The sequence below is a fragment of the Drosophila hydei genome, unplaced genomic scaffold (genome assembly GCF_003285905.1).
Source record: "Drosophila hydei strain 15085-1641.00,03,60 unplaced genomic scaffold, DhydRS2 tig00000215-arrow-arrow-pilon, whole genome shotgun sequence".
In the NCBI taxonomy this organism is placed as follows: Eukaryota; Metazoa; Arthropoda; class Insecta; order Diptera; family Drosophilidae; genus Drosophila; species Drosophila hydei.
Genome location: NW_022045687.1, coordinates 854,993 through 871,347, shown reverse-complemented (window position 1 = coordinate 871,347; position 16,355 = coordinate 854,993). Strand labels below are relative to the sequence as shown.

Genomic DNA, 16,355 nt, shown 5'->3' with positions numbered 1-16,355 from the left:
GAGTTGAGTGTGCAGTGCGCTGAGCTTACACTCAGAGCCAGCCGAGCTGTTCATTTGGATGCTTCGCAATGTGTCCGTAATTTTGCGAACGCCAGTTCATTACGGTTTTCAAGGATAAGCGATGCCAACGTGCTGGCCCCGCACTGGCGGAACATTCAATTCAATTGTCGTCTTTTATTATCGTCTTTTGCCTTTCTCGTCTAACGGAATGCGCGATTCAAAAAGGACAACAAAATAAAACCATAAATAATTGACTTTGATTCTAAAAAAAAAAAGCAAAATCCAAAAAAAAAATATAAAAATAAATTATTAAAGTTACGTGCGTAAAATCTACAAAAGTTTTTTGACTTTTTTTTAAACATTTTTTTCCTTCCATATATATATTATATATATATATATGTGTGAAACGCAAACAAGTGCCAAATGTGATGTGAAGTAGCAAAAGGAAAGAAAAAAATTAAAGAGAAACACACAAAAAATGATTTAATAACTATTTTTAGCCACGAACCGCAAGTGAACGCATCTTTTTTGTTCTCGTCGGGAATTTAAATTAAACAAACAATTTAACCGGGTGAGTGAAAAGTTTCTCATATAAAACATAACTACGTAGTTATAACAATTCCGGTCAAATATTTGGAAACCTTTTTGCCGGATGCATTTAATGCACTGCGCTGCTATTAAGCTGGCTACACTTAGTCCGCTAAACCTGTTTGCAGTTCTCTCTTTTTTATACCTTTTTTCTCATGTGAAAGTTTTCAGTAGTTGCAATGGAACTGCAGTTCCTTCTATGTATCAATCTAAGCGAAGCCAACTGGCAACTGAAAGATGAGCCAAGCCTACTTGTTGTCTCTTGCCTGCCCGAGTACAAAGCCTTGTGATCTCTATTAGATACTTGTCTAAATATATTTATCTAAAAGATGAAGCTTAGGAAGCACGGAACAAATCTAAAAACACATTGAGTATTGCTGTGCCTTATCTTGACTTCTACCTCTCTCCTACTCTCTCGCTCCCTATATATTTATATATATATATGTATGTCTCCTTCATTCTCTATCTCTCTCTCTCTGTCTCTGTCTCTGTCCTCTGCCCTCTCACTCTCTCTGTCGCTCTTTCTTTCCTTCTTTCCTTTTTCTCTTTCACTCTTTCTCTCTCTCTATATATATGTCTCTCTCTCACTCATACTCTATCTGTCTCTGTCCTGCTTTCTTTTACTTTCTTTGTCTTTCTGGATCTCTTTCCTTCACTCTCCCTCACTCTCGCTATCTTTAACGCTCTCAATCTCTCTGTCTCTCCAACTCTATATCTCTCTCTCTTTATATATATATATTTATATATGTATATATAAATTTCCCTCTATATGTCTCTTATCTCTCCCTTTCTCTCATCTCTGCTTCTTATTCATTTTTTATCATTTTCATTTTCTAAAATTTTCCCATTTAAAATATCAAATTTTCTTGCCTTTTCCCTTAAATAATTCAGATATTTGCCTCATTATGAAGTTTTTGGTAGACCAAGCACATTTTTAATCTCCTTTTTGTTGTAACTCTCTCCTCTCCTGCGGTCTTTCTCTGTACATTTCACTATAACTGTCTGCCTCCATCGCATATTTATTCTTGTTCTTCATTTTATCTCGCTCTCTGATTCAACTTTATTCCTTTCCTCATCCATCTCTATCTTATTCGTTTTCTCTCTCTTTTTATCTCTTTTTTTCGGTCTCTCTTTTTAGCTCTATCCCTCTCTTTTTATCTCAAGCTCTCTCTCTCTGTCTCTCTCCCAATCTCTCGTCTACTAATTTTATAATTGCTTATAAAAAATTTCTTAATTATATTGTCTGTTTGCAGTGGCCTGTAAATTCTTTTTACCGAAAATAAATTATGGCATTCCAATCCCTCACACCCACTCTCTCACTCTCTCTCTGTCTCTCTCTCTCACTCTTGCAGTGTCTCATTCTCCTTCTCTCTCAGTTTTTATATCTCACTTAACTTTTTTCGAATTATTTATTTGTTAGCCTGCAGCTTGTCAATCTTTGCATCTCTTTTGGTATCGCTCTGCTGCCCCTTCCCCCGGACTCCCCTTAAATTAACTAATTTTAAATTAAATTCGGTTGAGGTCGTCCATGAAATTGAGAGAAATATAAATTTTTGATTAATGTGGTATGAATAATTTATTTGCTTCACATTAAAACAATTACTTGGTTGCAAAAACATTAATGCTTAATGCAAAAGGGTAAAGACACACACACTCACATTATATATATACATATGTATATTTATATATGTATACATATTTGATACATATGTAGTTATATGTGTGCGTGGGCCAAAGAAGTTCGTATGATGTATATGCAATGTCTTTGATGGCGTTAGGCTCGCAAAATACAGCTAATACAATCGAAATAAAATAATGAATTATTTAAAAAACACTGAGGTCGCCTTCGCTGTGGGCGTACGGGTCTCAATTTGCTTATATGCTAATATAATGACTGTGCTTGTGCCGTCTCGCACCCTTAGAGCTCAACTCAACTCAATTCAGCTGAATTGACTGCGAGAGCTGTCTTTTATTTGCCTAATCCAAATGGATGTTATTCAATATATATCACACTGGGAGCCACAGCAGCAGCGAGCTGACAGAAGGGAAAAACTTGAATTTAGCCTGGCGAAATAGTGTCATAGCTTTAAAGGCCATTAATAATAGAGAACTAGAAAATATCTGCACTAAATAAATATATTACGAAATATATTTTATATGTCAATTTATATATATATATATAGCTGTGCTCATGAAAAACAAAGTGCGACTGAGCCTTAAATGTGAGACAACGAAACTTAGTGAGAGACACAATATTTGAAACTAATATTAAAATTAGCATATTTCTTATACATTTAGATGATTTTGCCTTGCAAACTTGGGAACATGCGCACTTCAGGGCCTGAGAAAGGAATCAAAATGTGTTTGTTCATAAAAATAGTAGTGGCTACTGAGAACAAAGGAAAATCACTACTATTTCTATGAACAGGCAAATGAGATCTGACCCAAAATAACGGGACTTCACTTTTTTGCATTCTACTCTAAATAAAAAGTGGACATCTCTCAATGTTTCACCTTTTCATTTGGCTTATGTTCTGTGCGGCACTATTTTCATGAACACTGCTGTATGTATTTGGTATAAGCAAGTGCCAAATATTTGGTTAATATAAACCACATTTCACATTTGAAATCTATTTTTGATATGCATGAAATTTGTATCTTAAACAAAATGCATAGAAAATAAATAACAAATGCTACAAAATAAACATTTGTCATATGCAAATCAACATTTGCTGTTTGTTTGTTGTTGTTTATTTGTTTATTTCATTTTTTCATTTGAAAGCGTGAAATTCCATGTTATATGATGATTTAGATGCGACAGCAAATGTTTTTCGGAGTTGACAAAAAAGTTGTACATTAAAAAATAATAAATACATACATACATATATATGTTTTAAAGCTGTGTGTTTTGGTCACTTGTCTACGAGGTCAGCTCAAGAAGTCTCGCAAATTTCTTGTTTTTATTCATAAATATCTTTTAATCCCCATCAAATATTACACAACGCCTGTGCGTGATTTTTTCATCCGATACTCGAAGCACTTCAAGCCTCGTTCAGCTGGTCCTTCGCTGCAGCCTTTAGCTCCCCAACCGTAGCGTGGCTTCCTGCCTTCATGGGCGCCATCAGTTGTTCGGGCAGAAGAACAACAAGCAGAGGCTGACCAGCTCTGGGGCATACGCTGGCTGCGGTTGCATCATTAGTGTCTTGTTTCTGCTTACAAATTTGATACAGATTCTGTGCTCCATTTTCGGTAAGAGGCGAAAATCGAAGACGAGCCGAGCCACGTTCCAGCCAAAGAGCTGTCAAGCTGCTAGGCATAGCATCGAAAATCGAGTCTGGGTAATCCGTGGAAATTCAACTTGCGCGCACTCTTCGAACAGACCTCGCAGAGCTATAAAAATTAAATTGCAAATATTGAAAAAACTGAAAGTAGTTAATGCATGCAGATAATTAAATAGAATTTATAAATTTAATTTATTTATAATATTTAAATCAATATAAAAAACACATGAAAATTTAATTTAATTTAATAATATCCAAATGATATGCCAAACTCCCACATTGTTATTTGCATAAATGCACTATGATTATGCTCCCTCTGAACAGTATGAAATCTGTGTCGATTTCCGAATCAATCTGCTCAACTTTGGGCCAACTGCCCCAATGTATGTGCTCAGCTCTAATTGTTTAAACTGTTCAAATTTCGATCTTAATGAGCAGCGCATGCGAGAGCTATGCGTAGCTCCTATTTACAAGCAATTGCACACCAGTTTGTATCAACAGCATGATTAGATTACGAGTGGAGCAAATCCATTAGCCCAAGACTATAGACAACGGCCATGAGGCGTATGCAGCCAAAGCCAGTGTAACCAAAAACCGCAATCTTGTTATATTCAGTTAGCCCAACAAACATGCCGCAATAACCTATACTTACTGCGTTAATGTATGAGCACAAGTTGTGTGTGTGTGTGTGTGTGTGTGTGAGTGTGTGTGAGCAGTCAACAAAGTTACCAAGCTGCGTGGAGGGGCGGAAGTAAGAAAAAGTCGTAATCCCAAGATGTCAACCCGGTTGTCGGGCGCCTAAAGAACTTTCTAATCTGAATATATATAATATATATATATATACATATATATATATATATATATGTGTGTGTGTATATAAAGATGAAGAATTTGGTGTAATAAACACCGCGGGTGAAGGCTATGGGTGGTTAGCTAAAATGTGTACAAGACTTACGCGTAATGCGTACGAAACAAAACAAAGCACGTTTTGCACTCAATGAGGCACAGCAGGTGCTCTACTGCAGACACACACACACACACACACACACCAACATACCAACACACACACGCTTGAGCTCAGATTTTTTTGGGGTTGAGCTGAACGCATATGCTAAGCGATGCTAAGCGTTAAGAGCTAGTTAGTCAAAGTCAGGTAAGGAAAAGCGAATGTTAACGATGGTCTATGCCTTGGCCAGGGTCGGTTCAAATAGGAGAAGAAAAAAAGAGCGCCGCAAGCACGTGACACTGATGATGATGCTGCTGCTGCTGCTGCTGCTGCTGAGAGCTAAGAGCTGAGAGCTGAGAGCAAGAGGATTTCATAAAATGAAATTTTGCTATACAAGAGCCCATTTGACTTTTATTGCTGCTATGTTATGAGAATACTCTGTCCGCCTGTCCGCCTGTCCGCCCAGTTGCCGTGCTGGCCCGGGTCGCCCATCAAGTGCAATTAGAATACGCAAGGCTTTAAGCCTTCCCACCTTGCCGCCCACCCACAGTCCGTTGTTATCGCTGCATAAGTAAATAGTTGCCAACGAGTCGCCCTTTAAAATTATTTCGCAAATTCAAATGTCAACAACGTCAGTCGGTGGCAAGACAAAAAAAAACACAACAGAAACAAAAAGGGATACGCCTAAAACCAAACAATAGCGAACAATAACAGCGAGCCAAAAAGGAGGAGAGGCAAAAAGCGACGTGAAGGAAGCGCAAGCCACAGACCAGATACCCTTTCAGATAGGAGACAGTAGATAAAAGTATAATTTAATAAAAGAGCCACAGCAGAAAGAAACACTCGAAAAAATATACTTTCCTATAGCAGAACTGTATGCTATAGTAAAAGATTGTTATTAAGCAGTTATTGGCTATGAAAAAGGAACTCTTTTTGTTCGCTACAACAAATAACTTTGTGTATTGGCTACAATTATTTATTATACTAGACATAATATTATTATGTAGATATCTACATTAATTAGTTTATTTTTTTATTTACGAATTTGTTACTCAGCATTTATAGGAAATTACTAATCTATAAGAAGTCGCAAAAGCAAAGTTTGATTAGGCTTCTGAAAGTCTGGCAACACTTGCCATATATCATATAGTAATATAGTAATATAGAAGTAAGCAAAGGAATTTCTTTAAGCCAGTGATCCGATACTGCCAAGCAGCATAAATGTTAGGACAGCTCAATCCAGTGAACATCAATTTCGATACCTGGCACAACTCCAGTGACTTGACTTGGCCTATATGAATATGGCGAGCCAGCACGTACCGTTACGATAAAGACTCGAGAGCACTTACAACTAGAATATGTGCTCTTCAGATTGGCATCGATTTCGATAGTTCGGTTCAGGCAGTGTTACCTACTTTATGACCAAGCTATGAAGCCCTCTCGGAGGCAGCGAAAAAAGGCGCAAGATGAGAATGTCAGCAAAAACAAGGCGAACAACAACAACAACAACTTCACTAATATAATATTTATTACGGTGATTATGTCTTGAGCCAAGGGCAAGTGCTAGCAACGCCCAACAGCCTCGCAGCAGCGCAGCCCCCCAAGCGTGTCCCCAACGGCCGATGGGAAAGTGGAAATAAAAGTTGAGGGAAATGTAATAAGCAAGCACTTTGTGGGGACCAAGCGGGCAGCGAGGTGCAGATACATCAACTATGATGGACGCCGGCAATGACGACGCTGACGACGATGATGAAGAGACAACACAGCTGGCCAAGGTCCATTGCCGTAGGAACAAACTTTAATTCATTTTATGTACCTTCTCTCTCGCTCTCACTCTCTCTCTCTCTCTCTCCGTCTCTTTGGGCAATAAAAAATCGCTTTTGAAATCAGCTTTTGTGATACAAATCAGAAAACTTAACTAACTTTAGTGGTCTCTCTCGTTCTATCACTCTCTCTCTCTCTCTCTCGCTCTCTCTCTCTCGCTCTCTCCACTTGGCCTGCTTAATCAATAGGTGACGCATCGCCATCTACACCTTTGCACGCGTTTACGCGTTAACTGCAAATGATGAAAAGCGTTCGACCGGAAAACATTTATTTGCCAATACATTTTTAAACAAGTTTACCTCATCATTTCCGCACCTGAATTGCAATTTTTTATTAATTTTGTTGAATTTGCAGAAATGAACTTTCCACAAACTGCGATCCACATCACAAAGTGCGCATTAACAAGCTCTAGTCGACTAGCAGATGCCCTGAACCAAGCACATACTATGGGAATAACTTACCTTTCCCAGCTAACATTTTCAGAGCATGCTACAACTAGATGTATATATTTTCTTATTCACACTTATCTAGCATCTAGTATTGCCTTGGACTATCGATCTGCAGTCACAGATTTGCCATGGCTTAAGAAGCCTTCAAAATATTCGCCTCTAAAGCAATGCCTGACTCTAGCTGGGATATTCTCAGCCAGATTTTTGGCTCGTAAGAAACATTTTTATAGATCGACATTTCAAAATTGTATTCGCAAAATTTGGACATTTTGGGAAGGGTGGGAAGAGAAGAGAAGAAATTTGTCTACGCTTAAAACAACAAATTTATATTTACTTTTTGTGGCCTGACACGCCTCCTTCTGCCAGCAACGCCGTTTGCAATGCATAATAAAAAAAATATATATATTTTTCTATGTATATATATATATATATCCATAATAGTATATCCAGTTTATATATTTATTTTCGCAATTGATTTTGTGCTTCAACCGCGTACATTTGTGTGCCGACTGAGGTCATGACAACATAATTGACAAATTAACCTGGTTTGGCTGCATTCGCATCATGAGTCTGCTTGGCTTTTAGCTTCGGCGCGACTGCCACAAAATTGATCAATTTCAGATTTTTGAGCAGAAATTTGAACCTAACTTTGTATGCAATTCCAGCTGGACACAAATTGGAACCTTTTGAAGTTGAAGACCGTCAACGCTTGGATGGACAGCTAAGGCTGTGTGTTAGCGCCTGGACACGTTGAGGGCAGCAACGTTTGGAGAATACAATGAAGGTTTCTGATTTCAACAGGGCCGTTTGTCAAAGTCACGTCGTCCCGTGCAAAGGATGAGGCGTTTAAAAGTTAATAATGCATCATTAGCATCAGCATCAATCGCGGCCCACGCAGCCCAATCAAAATATAGCACGGCCATCCACCTGCGCGACAGTCAAAGCCAGAGGCGGAGGCGGAGCAGTCTGAGACTCTTTGGGCTGTTCGCCGTTGTCGCAGTTATTCAATTTCATGTGTACTGTGTTCTTTTTTTTTTTTTTTTTTTTTTTTTTTTTTTTTTTTTTTTTTTTTTTCGTTTTTATTTCTTTATTTTGTTGCAGCTTATTGTCTTAGACTCTATAGCGCATTTAGCTCTAAACCTTAACTAATGGGAGGGCAGATATGCCAATTATTCTGCACTTGTAGCTACTATCTTAATTAGTTCTAATATTGTCTAGAGGATGCAATCTCTTCAGTCTTCGCCTATTGTTGTTTATAGCCAGGTTGCTTGCGAGATGGTTAGGATGCGCTGCAAGTCTGTCCGCGTATCTTGAACTGTGTCGCCCAATGAGTTCAGCAACTGTGGGAATTGCTAAATCCCTATGTAAGACTGAGTTTCTTACAAACCAGCTGGCTCCAGTCCATCTGCGTAGTGCTTTATTCTGCAGGGTCTGAATTTTGTTCCTTGTAGTCTTCGCCGAGGAGCCCCATAGAGAGATACCATATACGAAGGTTGGGACAACTATTGCCTTGTAGATGGCGGCCTTGCTGCTGTAAGACAACTTGCTTGAAGCTCTCAGCATCCAGTCGAGGGTTTTTAGCTTGCTTTTGCATTTTGAGGTTACTTGACTTATGTGCGCTTTAAAAGTCAGCCTTCTGTCAAGAGTGATACCAAGGTACTTTACTTTTGAGGCTTTGGGAATAGTGGGCCCCAATGCAACGCTTGGGCAATCTCCTCTTCTAGTGGCGAAGGTAGTATGTACAGACTTTTGTGCATTAATGGTGATACACCACCGTTTTGCCCAGCGTCCGAAAGAGTCCAGATATTTTTGTAGTGAGTCTGAAGCTTCTTGCGCAGATACGTGACGTGATAAGATGGCGGTGTCATCTGCATAGGTCGCTATGAGTACTGCATCTGTACTTCCTATATTTGGCTCGGGAGTTGGCATATCTCCTGTGAATAAAGTATAAAGTGTTGGGCCTAGAACACTACCCTGTGGTACTCCAGCCATAATTGGTCTAGTCAAGGATACTGTTTGCCCCCTTGACACTTGGAAGGTTCTTCCAATAAGGTATGAGGATAGCAACGCGAAAAATGGGGCTGGAAGGGTGGTCCTCACTTTCTGCAGCAGTCCCAGGTGCCAAACTCGATCAAACGCCTGTTTGATGTCTAAAAAGACGGCAGAGCAGTACATCTTTTCTTCAAAGGCTCCAAGGATATGGTGCACAACTCTGTGAACCTGTTCCGGTGTTCCATGCTGTCTCCTGAAGCCAAACTGATGGTTTGGAATGGCCTCCTGGCGTCCCAGATGTGTCAGTACTCGTTCCAGAAATATTCTTTCGAATATTTTGGAGAGTACTGGCAACAGGCTAATTGGTCTGTACGACTCAATTTCTCCCACGGGTTTGCCAGGCTTAGGAATCATCACAATCACGGCGCGCTTCCAGCAGGCTGGAAAGTGCCGGATGCGGAGCATGGCGTTGTACACCATAGTTATGTAGTCTATGGTGGAGTCAGGCAGTGCTCTAAGGACTCTGCCGTTTATTAGATCATATCCAGGGGATTTTTTTGCCTTCACTCTTCTGATGTGTTCAAGAACCTCTTCTTTTGTACATCCAGTTATCTGGTCTTCAGCTGGGAGGGGCGAGAGAACGATGTCTTCTGTTGCTTCGATTTCTGAGGCCTCTGCGGTAATCACCGGCGTGAATTGGTCTTGAAGGTGGTTTGCAAAAGCCTCAGCTTGAGCTTCGTCTCCAATGTGCCAGGAACCAGAAATGCTCCGAATGGGATGACGTCGTATTGGCTGCCGTTTGAGCTTTCTTGTAAATTTCCATAATTGAAACTCTGCGTCAGTGGGCGATTCAGCTCGTACCAGCGCATCGCTGATACACCTCTTTTGAAGCAGGGCGAGAGCAGCTTTAAGATGCCTCGTGGCTTCGTTGTACATGGATTTGGCATCAGGCGTGCGTAATCTTAACCAGCGTCTCCTGGCCCATCTTTTGTGTATTAGTAGGTGTTGGGCCTCCAAGGTGAGGGGGATGTTGTACGGAGACTGTTGTCTTGTTTGGCAAGATGGTGGGGCGGCTTGGTGCGCAGCTTTGACTATTTCTTCCTGCAGTTTGTTTGCTGCGTAGTCCACGTCTTCAGGAGTGTTAAGTTCCATTTCTATGTGCAAAGAGTAATGGAGCTCGCGCCTAAAGACTCCTAAATCTGATCCTGCTGGCAGTAGTTGTTTCCTAATGGGCAAGGGCTGTGGCTGCGCGTGGATTGTGACTATTAGTGGCAGGTGGTCAGAGGATAGGTCCAAGGATTCTTCAATGGTCAATTGCCGGTCACAGATGCCTTTGTAGACAGCGAAGTCGATTGCCGAGGGCCTGTGTCCATTAATTGGGTAACGGGTGGGGGCTCCAGTCGCCAATATGCTGAATTGTAAGTTTTGAATCGCCTCAAATATGACTTCTCCGCGACGATTCGCACTATTGCTTCCCCAAAATGGGTGCCATCCATTCCAGTCGCCGCCGATGAGGGTCTTATTCAACCTTTGGCCTAGAACCTGTTCCATGTGATGATCACACAGACCAGTGTTTGGCGGAAGATAAATTGACGCAACTTCGATCGCTCCAATAGACGTAGGCAGGGTGATGGCTGAGACCTGCATTGTTGCGTTGCAAATTGGCAGTAAAGGTGTATGCGGTATTGTTGCTCGTATGAGGATTGAGGATCCACCAAAGCAGTTTGCTCCTTCACCATGAGCCTGATAGTGTTCGTATCCGAAAATTTGTGTAGTGGGGCACTCATGAGTTTCTGTTATTAACATTATATCTATGTTTTCTTGTGAGAGAAACGCAGCCAGTTCCTGAGTCTTGTTTCTCAGGCCATTGGCGTTCCAGATACCCACACGTAAAGCCATTATTTGTAGGCAAGCTTGGTTATGATGGCCATTAAACTGTTTAGCATGGTTGCTTGTTGGGATTGTACTTCTCGCATCGCTTTGAGCTCGGCATTAATTGCGTCAAACTGACGTTGTTGTTGCTGAAGCATTTCAGTGAACAAAGTGTCACTTGTGGTATTCTTATTTGACGGTCCACCTCTAGCGGCCTGTGCGTAAGAAACACCACTAATAGGCGTTGCAAAGCTCGTGGCTTGGGTAATGCTCCGGGGCCTTGTAATTTCGGAAGCAGTACTCGGACCCGTAGACGGTGTTTGTGTGGGACTCCTTTTTTGTGCTGGGGATTGCAATTTGCGCAACCGCTTGTATACTTGGCAGCCCTTATAGTTGGCTGGGTGCTGTAACTCACAGTGCACACAAGTTGGTGCCTGGTCCTTTTCGCGGGTGCAGTCTTTGGATGCGTGTTTCCCGGCGCAACGCACACATCTGGGAGCTTTGTGGCAGTAGCGTTGTGTGTGTCCAAATTCTTGACAGCGATGGCATTGTGTCAGGTCGTTGTATCTTCTTGGCAGTTCCACTGTGCAGCGTTGCCTGCAGACAACTCGAATGTCCAAAATTTCTTTGTTGTTGGGGGCCTGAGCCACGTCAACAAAAAATATATTTAGCGGTGTTTTGTCCATACGGCTCAGTGGGTTGTGCACATTTGTAATTGTGTGGCCTTTGGTTTCCAATTCCTTTTTAATTAGTGTTGTATCAGTGCTGGAGTGAAGCCCTTTGAACACGACTCTATATGGTTTGTCCTCCTTAAGCTGGTAGCAGTGGAACTCCAATTCCAGCTTAGTAAAGTGGTCTATAACTCTGCGATAGTCCTCACTGCATTGGGTTAATACACCTATGTTATTCTTCTTTGGCTTAATTACGTATGATTTAGCATCAATTACTTTATCTATTATCTGTTGAAGTAGGGCCACAGACTTGATGTTTGGACACCATATGGGGGGCGGACGAGGTTTCGGAGTAGTTTGCTGGTCGGTCAATACTGGGGCTTCTGGAGCTACAGGTGATTCGCTGTAGTCTTCATCTTCTTCTACGAGCAGTGAAAATCGATTTTCTGATATTAATGCTGCATTGCTGGTGCTTGGTTCGTCGAAGATGAGCCTTTTCTTGATGGTTTTTGGTGAATTTGGCTGTTTACGTTTCGTGTTTTTGTTGTTAGTGATGCCTTGCACGGAGGCGATATCTATTTTTGAGTTTATTGGCATGATGGAGGCTTGCCTATTTGCCATCACAACGTTAAGCTGGGCTTGCATTTCTGCATTTACCTTTACAGCTGTAGCGAGGTTATTGACATTAGATGTCATCGCGGATTGTGCTTTTGAGTGCAGGCGCACTCGCGCCAAGCGACGAAATTTCGTAAATTGCAATTAAAGCAATTGAGTTACGCGGAAGCAAGCGATAAGAAAACGCTGCGTGTGCGGTTTTTGTTGCTGTTGCGTTGAAGAATGCACCGCAAAGTTCTATTTTTAGAACTCTGCAGCAGTAGAGCTTAAGCGAAGGCTGTTCGAATTCACGTCTTTACAGGTCGAACGACTGATCGCGATTTTGTACTGTGTTCTGGGTGAGTTAAATAAAGGGGCAATTGAAGCGAATCGCATTACAATCGTAATTCGAATAGCTGCGGTGCGGTTTCCAGCAAGATGATTCCCGAAAACAAGGGGACAAGGGGACAAGGGGTCTACAGGGGACACTTTTGCTGCACTACTTAATATATATTACATATGTATCCTTCACAGGCTCAACTACAACAACAACAACAACAAGAACAACAACTGCATCGATATCAACTATTGTGAGCAAGCAGAACGACAGCAGCTCCGAGAATAATTTCTATTTTGATGAGAACATTACGAGCAAGGCGCTTGCATTCGTTGCTGCTGATACCGCGGCGCCGCAGCTCGTTGACGTCTCTTCGATGCCCGGCGAGACGCAGCCACCAGCAACAGCAGCAGCCACAGCCACAGCAACAGCAACAACAACAACAACAACTCGCACCACAACTCGAACAAGCAGAACTCGGACCACAGCTCGCCACCAAGCTGGACTCGTGGCATTCAGCACGGCTCGACTGCGAACGGAGTCGGGTCTCGGCAACAGTAGCACGACCAAGAGTCAAGATCTTTTAGCTGGCTCAGCGGCAACAACCAAGAGCGCACGCAGCGCCACAGTGAAGCAGCCCATCGATGCGGCACGTGCCAGAAACCATTGGACAGCTGGTGGCGGCGCCACAGATGCGGAACGCTCGCGCACATTTCGCAGCAAATACCATCATGAGAACCACTATGGACCCTTCTTCGAGGAGCCGTCGAATCTAGTCGATCCCGGCAAGACGCTCGTGGCTGCCGTGCATCTCTTCACAGAAGCTGTGCTCAATTGTCGCGTCGGCATGCTCAAGGACAAAACGGTAGGAATGCACAATTGTTATCGAATAGCGATAAATATCGAAGATCGATATAAACATATTTGATCTGTATTCAAATATCCTATATCCCATATCACAATGGCAGGTCATGTGGGTCAGGCGCACCACTGAGAAGGTGTCGCTGCTCACCGTTGGGAATGTGACATACAGCGGCGATCCTCGTATACGGGTCAAGTTCCAATATCCGAACAACTGGCGCCTGATGATCAATCCAACACAGAGGGAAGACGCTGGCATATATATGTGCCAGGTTTCAACGCATCCGCCGCGCGTATTCACCACAAATCTGACCATTTTGGGTAAGTCGAGAGGCACAGCTGAGTCCAGTGCCTTAGATCCTGGATCTAATTCTGGTTTTGCCGCAGAGCCGCCGCTGCGGATCATTGACGAGCACGAACGAGATGTGGGCGACAGATATTACAAGTCAGGCAGCACCGTCGATCTCCAGTGCCAAATCTCGCGCAATTTCTATCAAAAGGAGCGCCTGGCCATACTCAAGTCAACGGAGTCGGGCAGCTCGTCTGGCAAGCCACTGAACGATACGGCTAGCGAAATAAATCTAATCGGCGATGCGAACCAAACTCACAACACATACTCCAGCCAGGAGCTGGAGAAATACTTTACTCACTTCATTACATGGGCCAAGGACGAGGAGCCTCTGCCAGCACTGACCAATAGACGTTCCAGGTAGGCTCTAGAAACTCAATGCAGGTTTCTTAAGCAACAAGGTTGCTCTGTACCTGCTGAAACTGGGATTGCAGAATATATTGGTTATATAGGTAACAGGTAGAGAGAGACGTGGCAGAAATTCTTGATCAAGACAACGCGCTGAGTCACTCTAGCCATGCCTGTCCATCCGTCCGTTGGTATGAAGGGGTAAAGCTAAAGACTTGCAATTTTAAGTATAGATTCCTGTATACCATACGCAGTACGATGTACCTTGTTTTTTTTTCGATAACTCATTCTATTTTCTTATCGTTCAAAATCGATAAATTCATTCCGGGTGCCTTCTAGTTGACCGCTCCCGACTAGCCTCAGTCCCGGCCCGTAGCTGAGGCAGTAAGTAAAGATTTTTATAAAATTTAAAGGGAATAAAATAGGCCTCTGAATTCACTTAACTGAATGCATAGTGTTTTAGTTAAAGTAGCTCATATTGAGGCTTATCTGCTCAAAATCGTCAAATGTGGCCTCACTCCAGGTTGCTTAATCCAGTTTTCGTGTGCTTCAATTTCAATTAATCGTATACTTAATTCACAGCGTATCCGATAAGTGGCTCAACAGTCGAATTTCAATTGCGGATGCCAAACTTTCAGACAGTGGAAATTATTCCTGTTCACTTGGTCGACTCTTCACTGTAATTGTGCAGGTTCAAGTACTCACGGGTAATATCTATAAACAGTGTTAGGCTCATCAAGTGTAACTTAATTTGATTTTATGCTTTCAGGTGAATTACCTGCGGCGGTTCAACACAACTTGGCACGCAGATCTGGCAGCTGTCTGTCCCTCTCATGGAGTCTCTTCATTATTGTTATTTGTTTTTACATACTCAAGAGCCATTCATCACAGTTTCATAGTATTAAAGCGACAATTGAATGAATGACAAGAGAGGAATTGTACTTAGCATATATATATATATATATATATATATATAGTATTTATGACTAAATACCAAACATAGAATATTTCTGAGAAAGGAAAAACAGATTTCCATATGTGTACGTATATGCTTCATGCTGTGTAACTGCTAAAACTGTACGATTTGTCCACAAACAAGATTCGTATATGTACATCAATTACATCAAAATACATTGCTAATACATTGCATATACATTGAATTTTCTATATCAATTTACACGACTTTCATGGATATTCTTCTTAATAAAATAAAGTCGACAACTTGTTTAGGTATTTAACAAACGAAAAACCAAAAAGAAAAAAAAAACGAAAATAATTCTGAATATCAGTTCAAGTACTCCCACAAGAACTTACCCAGTAATATTAAAAAAAAAACTAATTTCTTTTATTACAAACCAAATGATGGAAACTTGTACGCAAAGAGCCAAAACAAAACAAACAAAAAAATGAAAATTAAAATTAAATTTGTTATTACGTTTCGTTTGACGTGTAAGTCCAAGTGGAACTTTTACTTACATGGGTTCTTAACATTTAATTGTGTGTTTCGGCAATTAGTATGTTTGTAAATATTGTAAAATGACAGAAGTTAGGATTTTACCTCCTCAACTACTCCTCAACAACCGTGCATATTTTCAATTCTCATTCTGCTAGCTCAAAATTGTATAGTTAAACTATTTATTCGAATTGATATATTAGTTAATGGTAACCTACTTGGACGGATTAACGAAACTCTATGATCCACCAATATTGTTAAATTGCGATAATCGTGCATTACCATGATTACCATGCTATATTACAACTAAATCAAAATACATACTTTCAAATATAAAATCCACACAAAGTGTTTTCTTTCGCAGCATTCATGGAAAAGACTTTAAAAGTTTCTAGCCGCAAAGCTTGAGTAGCTAAAGTGGCTGAAACTAGCTGCAATGTTGCATTTCATAAGGTTTAAAACTTTGCTTAAGCTAAACTTTCTAGCTGAGCTTTTCACGCAGCTTAAGCTTAAGTTGTTAGTGGCTGAAAAGGCAAATTCTGCACCTTATTATTATTATTTATATATTTTTTATAATTTTAATTATTTATTTATTATTGTTTTATTTTTAATGTATTGCATATATAGTTAATTATTTTTAATTATTTCTAATTATTTATTTTATTTAACTGAAAATCATAGCAAGCAGCTTAGGAGCGGGTGTCATAACAGTTAGCTGTTTTCTGCGACCATTAGATAATAATTACAATCGAAATAGGCGGAAGTTTTTTGCACTTATTGTATATTGCTT

General features: G+C 41.0%; 1 protein-coding gene and 1 long non-coding RNA gene across 2 annotated transcripts; one reads left to right on the top strand and one right to left on the bottom strand.

Moving 5' to 3' along the window:
* Positions 1-374: 374 nt before the first annotated feature.
* LOC111592715 lies at positions 375-15,042 on the top strand. Its single transcript, XM_030223479.1, has 7 exons — positions 375-571; positions 7,754-8,117; positions 12,751-13,419; positions 13,523-13,736; positions 13,803-14,124; positions 14,695-14,819; positions 14,882-15,042. Exons 2-7 carry the CDS (start codon positions 7,926-7,928, stop codon positions 15,031-15,033), a joined length of 1,674 nt encoding a protein of 557 aa, XP_030079339.1. The 5' UTR covers positions 375-571; positions 7,754-7,925; the 3' UTR covers positions 15,034-15,042.
* LOC111592716 lies at positions 14,132-14,965 on the bottom strand. The gene is made up of 3 exons (XR_002750980.2): positions 14,891-14,965; positions 14,557-14,826; positions 14,132-14,488 (listed from the first exon to the last, which is right to left on the bottom strand). It is a non-coding gene; the product is annotated as an uncharacterized LOC111592716 (long non-coding RNA).
* Positions 15,043-16,355: the final 1,313 nt, after the last annotated feature.

Bases quoted from the DNA above. Each gene is read 5' to 3' on its own strand.
- LOC111592715 (XM_030223479.1), top strand. From the start codon at position 7,926: ATGAGGCGTTTAAAAGTTAATAATGCATCATTAGCATCAGCATCAATC. The intron at 8,118-12,750 runs TTTTTTTTTTTT...GTATCCTTCACA, and splicing joins TTCATGTGTACTGTGTTCTT to GGCTCAACTACAACAACAAC. The intron at 14,820-14,881 runs GTAATATCTATA...TTATGCTTTCAG, and splicing joins GCAGGTTCAAGTACTCACGG to GTGAATTACCTGCGGCGGTT.